This window comes from Prunus dulcis, chromosome 3, assembly GCF_902201215.1.
Source record: "Prunus dulcis chromosome 3, ALMONDv2, whole genome shotgun sequence".
Lineage (NCBI taxonomy): Eukaryota > Viridiplantae > Streptophyta > Magnoliopsida > Rosales > Rosaceae > Prunus > Prunus dulcis.
The window spans coordinates 1639823-1648126 of record NC_047652.1 but is presented as its reverse complement, the minus strand read 5'-3'; the positions used below and the strand labels follow the sequence as shown (position 1 = coordinate 1648126).

Here is an 8304-nt window from a genome sequence, read left to right as displayed (position 1 = left end):
TTTACATGTATTTTAATCACAATTAGGTTCCTAATTATACGTAACCCATCATGCTTTGATCTACTGATACATGCAACGTGGCTGAAACCGGCACGTCGGATTCCACCATCACACGATTGCTCGACACGTCTCGTAGGACGTGCTTAGGAAATGACTTACTTGCATGCAATGTGTATTGCACATTTTGTATGAGATCAGGGAAGAGGAGAAGTTTTGAGAAATCAACGGTCCATCTAGTCCCATTGCTCCAAACTGACCCCTTGGCAACCGTTGATTTAAGAACCATGCCCTGTACTACATTTCGGTCAACCATGACTTGATCAATGGTAGTAAAATACTGTCCGTTAGATTGATCTAGTTGGACGATTGGGACACCCGTATAATCACCTGAAAACATATTGTCAACAATACTAATGCCACATGCCACACCCTTCAACGATTTAATCAAAATAAAGGCATTGCCAAGGAAGAATGACCCCGCTATATGGAGCTGGACCGGGTCCTCCGCCACAATACCCGTGAAATCAAAGTAGGAGTTCAGTATTCGAGTCTGGGTCAACCCGGGAGCACGAACATAAATTCCGGTCCCACCCCATGTAGTGGCCTTGTTATAGCAATGTACCCCGGTGAGCACATTGGCTTGCCCTTGTACCATTACACCAATTGATGCCGAAAAAATTACCACATCGGTGATTGCGTTATCATTTCCTTGGATGTTAATTCCAATACCAGAAAAGTTCCTTTCGCGGTGGTCACCACCGATATTGATGTGTTGGCCGATAAAGGAGTTTCTAACATAGGTTTCATGGCCACCTTGGATTAGTATACCACTGGTGGTGAAATGTGAAATGTAACAATTGTCAATGGTACTTCTTAGTGAATTTATAACTGCAATGCCACCACCTCTGAAATTTGAGTTTATCATGAGATCCTTGAATGTAATGTATTCGTACACAAAAGAATTCGAGGATGACCACAACTCAATCAAATGGCGATCGGTCGGGAAATCATCAGATGCATGAAGGGATCCACCATGAATCTGTAAGACCATAACAATATAAACATGAAACATGAAATATGAAATCAACTATATTATTTCTCTTTTTTGATTATTATGACATGAGGGAAATCAAATTATACATCTTTTACCACTAATTAGGAAGAAATTATTACTAAACTAAGAACTAGTTGGTTGCAATCAATTACATTAAATAAAATTTCATAAGTATATACCGTTATTATAGATATGGGCTGAGCGGATATGCTCATCACTCTACACCCGAGTACGAATCCCCTTCCCCGTAATTTAAATTAATTTAAAATAGATTATCGGTTGTATAAAAATTAAAAAAAACTAATAAGTCTGATACTAAACTTAAAATATTAAGGCTACCCCATATAGTAATCACATATTTCATCCAAAACACTCTATATGTAGTACTAATTGAGATAATATGTTAGAATAGAAGGTGTACCATAAAGTTTCGACCAAAAAATAAAATAAAAATTGTACCATAAAGTTTCCACCACCGGTGTCTGGGAAGCGCAATGGACGGCTGATCTTGTACGTTCCTCCATCAAGGTGAACTTCAGTGCCTCCGAGGTCAGCAACACCCGTAATCAGGTGACCATCAAGAGGAGATGCAAAGGCATGAGAGATAGCTTCCTGAAGTGCCCCTGTGCTGTCCAATCTTCCAGTGGGGTCAGCACCATACTCAGTCACGTGATGAACACGTGAGCCCGAGGACACCTATGAATCACATATGAACAACATCATATATATCTGATCGTTTCGGAAAATTAATCAAAATGAACCAAACCCAATTTTTATTTTTTATTTAAAGATAAAATAGCAAATTATGGACTTCGCACCTTATTTTGGATAGTATGTGATGCCTTCATCATCAAAGTCATGCGCTTCATTTGGTCGTGGTAAGTACCAGCTGCCCCTGCGTATGAGCTTTCTCCATGATTAACCATTACATTTAGATACATAAACCCCATTAAAAGCTTCACTAACATAGCATTTGGTGGCAGCATGGCTTTCTGTTTTGAGAGAGAGAGAGAGAGAGAGAGAGAGAGAGAGAGAGAGAGAGAGAGAGAGAGAGAGAAATGTATGTAGACTCTCCATCTCAGCCAACATCTTATATATACTGGCTAACATACATACTGATCTTTGAAAGATACTTTCCTGGTGGAGCCAAATATCCTAGACTCCGAGGTCATCCTAGGCCTACATGTAGTTCCGCTGCTAATTATAATTATTTTGAATTCGTTTACTTTCTTTGACAAAGATAGGAGGAGGATTAAATTTGTGTACGTAGCACCTAATTAGAGATCACCGAATTAATGAATTAATTACGAACTTATTACATAAACGCTATTTGAGATTTGAATTTGTAGCACCCTAATTTGAAATGGACTTATAGAGTGCCCCAAATGTTAGGCAATAATTAATCAATGAGAGAGAAAATTGATTATGATAGCGCGATGACTTGAAGAAGCACACGTTTAATATTCATGTCACACTTTTCAAAATAGAGACTTGAAAATGTTATGTGATGATTCAAAAAAAACGTTTGGTTTTGTTTTAGGATATGTGGTGTGTGAACCCTCTCCCCTCCTGGGCAAGAAATATCGGTGCAGCGGGAAGTTAGGCCTGAGTTACTGCATATATCTGCAACTATTGCTTTCATTGTTTCTTGGTCATTTGGGTTTTCAACTTCACACTTGACCGCAACAAAAGCCACCAGCGTTTTCAACGTTGATAGGCCAGCTCTGTTTTCTCTCTCCAACGTTTTCTTCACTTCTCTTTGGTATTACGTTTCTACTGAATTGAAACTATAGAATGTGTGGTGCATATGTTCCATACATTTTTCTCTTTTTCTCTTTTTTTTTTTTTCTTCAGAGAGAAATTTTTTTCTCAATAGGGTTGATGAAAGTCGTATATATCACACTGTGCATGTGATGAAAGTCGGTGGAAGAAGTTGATGGTTGTGAAGAGCAAAAACATAGGAGAGTGAATAGTGGTGAAATTACTAAGTTAACCTTCAATTTTAATTTTATGATTAAATGGACTTGATTGACAAAAAAACAATTGATATTTGATACTTTTTAGTTGACAAAAAGAGTTCTCTTGAATAACATTATAAGGAATGCTAGCAACCTTCGCTCCAACCTTTTTTGTGTGGATATCTTCCCTTTTTCTCATGACATGTGTCACTTTCCTTACATTTAAAAAAAATGTAATTAATGAATCAAATAAGATAACATTTGTTTCCAAATTTTCTCTTATTTTTTGTATTGATTTTATTGTTTCCTTAAATTTATTATCCAAAATAATTACAACTTTCTTATCACCTTGTTAAAAAATTAAATAAGAAAAAACATTAGTTTTTTTTTTTTTTTTTGAAAGACTCCAACAAATAAGACTTACCTAATTAATGGTTTATGACTTACCGAATTAATGGTTTGAAAATGCAATCAATGAACTTCCTTTTAAAACAGACTTCCTTATAAGGACGTCTTTTGTCTGTATGAAAAAAGGATATATATTTTGTGGATTTTTTGAAGGTCATTATTGATTTTTTTTAAAACCAAAAAAAATGTTTCCCTCTTTAAAAAATAGACATTTTCTTTTAAAAAAACAGAAAATTTTAATTTTTTATATATGGTAAAAGAGTTGTACAAAAAATGGGATAAATTGAAGGACAATACATTTAATAAGGGTAAACTTGGAAAAGAAAAGGTGGTTTGTTTGATGTATTAATGGCATTATGTTAAGTGTATGGGAAGTGACACATATTATGAGGAAAATGGAGAATGTCCAAAAGAGAAAGTTACTAGTATTCCCCATCATGCAATGAAACAAACGTTAACAGTTAGTTCTTTTTCATGTGGAAATTTTTACATTTCTCACTTCTTCACATGGCCTTTCCTTAACTGGTCTGTCAATTTTCTATTATGTTTGAACTTATTGATGTGCATGAATTCCTATCGTGTATTGGGGGAACTGTTGAGGGCCAAAAAATCCACGGCTTGGCCCAAATGAATTCCCGGCCCAGCGCAATACCTTATTGAGAGAAAATCCGACTTAGAGCACACAAAAGTCCGCCATGCACGAGTCACACTCCACATGCCATGCCAAATAAATAATCCGTCATGCTAGGAATCGAGATTAAGATTATAAAATGCATTAGCTCTGCAAATCCATGCTAATTATCCCATCAAGCATAATAATTAAAAGCATGCCAAGCGATATGCCATGCCAAGCGACATGCCATGCCAAGCACGAAATCGTTATTGGGCACCCAACCACACTACAAGCCTAAGTGGGCCCAAGGCACTCAAATGCCCAGGGCTTGCTTCAGTGGGTTGTGGTATAGATGGTAATAAATCGACATGAGGCCCATTGATGGGCCGAGAAATGGAAGTCTCTGGTTGCTTGGGAGCCGCCGGACTCAAGCTTATTTCTTAGGCCCAAACATGTGGGTGAGCACAAGAGAGAAAATATCCCAACCAAAATAGTCCATTACCTTAGTCAAAATAGCCCATTAGTTTAACCAAGATTAGCCCAACACCTCAACAAAATAAGCCAAACTTGGTGAGGTTGGCCTATTTATTTGATAAGCCAGCCCATTGTTCTAGAAGGCCCATATAAATAAAATAAAGACCTGCAAAACCATCAGCACCTTGCTGGAAAACAGAAGCCACGAGAGGAGGAAATATGTCCACGTACACAAAGCTGCTGGGAGGTTCCAGCACATGAGTGGAGCAAGTTCTAAGCACAAAACACCTTAAAGAACCAAGGGATATTAACATGCAAGCTGCCAGGAAGAGAAGCACCCTTCGAACCAGCATACATACCCCAATTCCTTCCCCCATCAGACCTGGCCATGGAAAAAGGAAAGAAAGAAAGGAAGGAGATGGCTGGGAATGGAAGTCTCCCACTGAAACAGCTGCGGGAAAGGGGGCCTTGAGCTACAAAAAATCTCTGCTAGGCAGAGGAAATTTCACCAAGATAGGAAAAGTCAAGGGAGGAGATGAGAAAGGAAGGGAAAAGCTTGGCCAAAATGGGTAGAAGCCATTAGGGTTTCTTGGGAAGTGATGGTTTCCAACGGCTATAAAATGAGGCCTCTTCTACCCAACGAAAGGAACCCACACCGAGAGAGCAAGCTTCCTCTCTTACCTACAAAAACCCAGCAATCTCGTGCACTATTCACCCTCCTTCTCCATTTTCTTCTTCTGGCAGACTACTTGCACATCTGACAAGCTGCAGGAAGAACATGGTTCTTTCTTTCTCTCTTTTTAGCCAAATCAGCTTGCAAACCTCTTCTTCCTCACCTTAAACACTCCCCTTTCTCTCTAGGAAGCCATATTTTCCTCTTTGGTGCTAAACTCATGCTGATTTTGTTTCCATGCCACAAGCCTCTCATGCCAAGCTAGAAAATTTATCTGTAAGCATCAAGAAATTATCTGTAAGTTGCTGTTGTTCTGGTTGGTGAAGATAGCCAAGATGCTTCCTAAGGCTCTACTGCCCTTTCGAAGCATTTTTGGGGCTTGATTTTTGAATTCAGACAAAGGGGACAATTTCAGCAATCTGTCTTTTATGGCAGCCCAGCCTATTTACAGCTGCCAGAAGAAAAAAACCATTACAGGAACAAACAAAAAGGAAGACAGATTAGTCAATGAAATAATGTATGAAATTTCCATTCTTTCTTTATGTAATTTTCATATTAAACGACGAAGAAAATTCTAAAGGAAGATAGATTAGTTAATGAAATAATGTATGGAATTTCCTCTCTTTCTTTATGTAATTTTCATATTAAACGACGACGAAAATTCTAGAGGAAGACATATTAGTCAATGAAATAATGTATGAAATTTTCGCTCTTTTTTTTAATGTAATTTTCATATTAAATGACGAAGAAAATTCTAAAGGTAGACTAATCAGAAAAGGATATACATGTGCTCATAAATGAAAAAAGTAAAATACATGTCCTCCTTTATTATTCTGAGGAGTGGGACAAAAGTGGGTGTTTATAAGACTTGAGGAAGGCTTTTACCAACCAATCAATGAAGACTAGAGGAAGACTTTTACCAATCAATCAATGAAGACTAGAGGAAGACTTAAATACCAATGAATGGCTCCTTTATTGGGGGAACGTGTGTGTGGGTGTTAAAACTCATTGGATAAAGACTAGAGGACTATACCACATCATGTGGTAGATAATGTGTCAATTTGCAAATAACTTTAGTAGCAAATGGACTATACTAGCCACCTACAGCTTTAAGCCTGATCATTCAGATAATGCTTGCATCATTTGTTTTACTGCGGTTGCTAGCACAAAGAAAGCCGATGCTTTCGTTGCCTCTTCTACCTCCACGCGGCATTGCTCTATCGAGCTTTCTCCCATTACGAAGAATTCCGCAGTACTGCCTTCGGTAGGAGTATGGGCTGTGTCTCAGTTAGTGTGGTTGATCTTCCTAATTGCCTTAGTTAGCTTTGCCTTACCAACTACCTAATCAAACACAAGGCCCCTTCTTGGAGAGAAAGTTACTAGCATAACTATATAAGACTTTTAACAGTTGTCACATATGATTATGTGTGTTAAACCCCTTTCAATCTTAACCCTAGAATTACACAGAGTAACAAGTATTATTTATTGAATTATTGAAACAGTACAATATTCTCAACAACTCATTCTTGATACAATAATTGACTAATATAGCTATAAGCTCTCATTAACCAATTCGGTTAACTAATTTCTTAACTAATCAATTAACAAATTGATTATGCCAGCTCATCACTAATCCAGCTCATCAATGATGAAGGTTCCTAACAATGTGCTCAGCCAATGTGACGCAGTGTTATTGATTAAAATATAGTCATCCCTACCACCTCATGTAAATCTCACAAGACTCCCATTCATGGAGGGAAGAAAGTAGGGGGAATGCTAGCAACCTTCTCTCCAACATTCTCTTTTGGACCTTCTCCCTTTTCCTCATGACATGTGTCACTTTTCTTACACTAAAAAAAATGTAATTAATGCATCAAATAAGGTAACATTTGTTTTCAAATTTACCCTTATTTTTATGTATTGATTTTAATGTTTCCTTAAATTTATTATCCAAATTTATTACAACTTTCTTATCACCTTGTCAAAAAATTAAATAAGAAAAAACATTAGTTTTTTTTTTCTTTTTTGAAAGACTCCAACAAATAAGACTTACCTAATTAATGGTTTTAAAAAAAAATTCAATAATCAGACTTACCGAATTAATGGTTTGAAGATGCAATCAACGAACTTCCTTTTAAAACAGACTTCCTTTGAAGGACGTCTTTTGTTTGTATATTAAAAAAAAAAAAGATATATCTTTTGTGGGTTTTTTTAAGGTCATTATTGTGTTTTTTTTATAACAAAAAAAAAAATACGTTTTTCCTCTAAAAAAATATAGACATTTTCTTTTAAAAAATAGAATTTTTTAATTTTTTAATTTTTTACATATGGTAAGAGAGTTGTAGGAAAAATTGGATAAATTGAAGGACAATACATTTAATAAGGGTAAACTTGGAAAACAAAAGGTGGTTTGTTTGATGTATAAATAGTCAAACAATATGAGTAGAATATATTTCAGGTTGTATTTCATTCTCCAAAAGAATGTATTTATAGTACAAGGATGTATCCCTAGTAGGGTCAAACTAGGAAACAAGATAAAATACTAATTACACCATATCTGTACAAAAGGAAAGAAATATAATCCTAATAAACTAGGAAATAAATATCTTAATTAAGCTAGGATCTTGCTAACACTCCCCCTCAAGTTGGAGCAGAGATGTCACGCATGCCCAACTTGTCAAGCGAGTTGAGAAAGACCGTAGTAGACACAGCTTTCATAAGAACATCTGCCAGTTGATACTCGGATGATATAAATGAAAAAGAAATAATTTCAGCATCCAACTTCTCTTTAACAAAATGTCGATCAACCTCCACGTGCTTTGTACGATCATGTTGCACAGGGTTATGCGCAATTGCAATTGCAGCTTTATTATCAAAATACAAATCCATGGATTTCTGGGGTCCAAACCCAAGATCTCTCAACATCTTCTCAACCATAGTAACTCGCACACACATTGAGTCATCCCACGATACTCGTCCTCAGCACTAGACCTAGACACCACTTTTTGCTTTTTACTCCTCCAAGTAACAAGATTACCACCAACAAATGTGAAATACCTAGACGTAGAACCAGCCCAATCATCATCCGTATACCCTTCCACATCTGTATGACTATACTTGCAAA

At 36.7% G+C, this 8304-nt stretch overlaps 1 protein-coding gene across 1 annotated transcript; it reads right to left on the bottom strand.

The window, feature by feature from the left end:
* LOC117622815 (polygalacturonase QRT3-like) lies at nt 1–2040 on the bottom strand. Its single transcript, XM_034353594.1, has 3 exons — nt 1873–2040; nt 1514–1750; nt 1–1039 (listed from the first exon to the last, which is right to left on the bottom strand). The coding sequence occupies exons 1-3, from the start codon at nt 2038–2040 to the stop codon at nt 35–37; spliced, it is 1410 nt and encodes a 469-aa protein (XP_034209485.1). The 3' UTR covers nt 1–34.
* Nucleotides 2041–8304: the final 6264 nt, after the last annotated feature.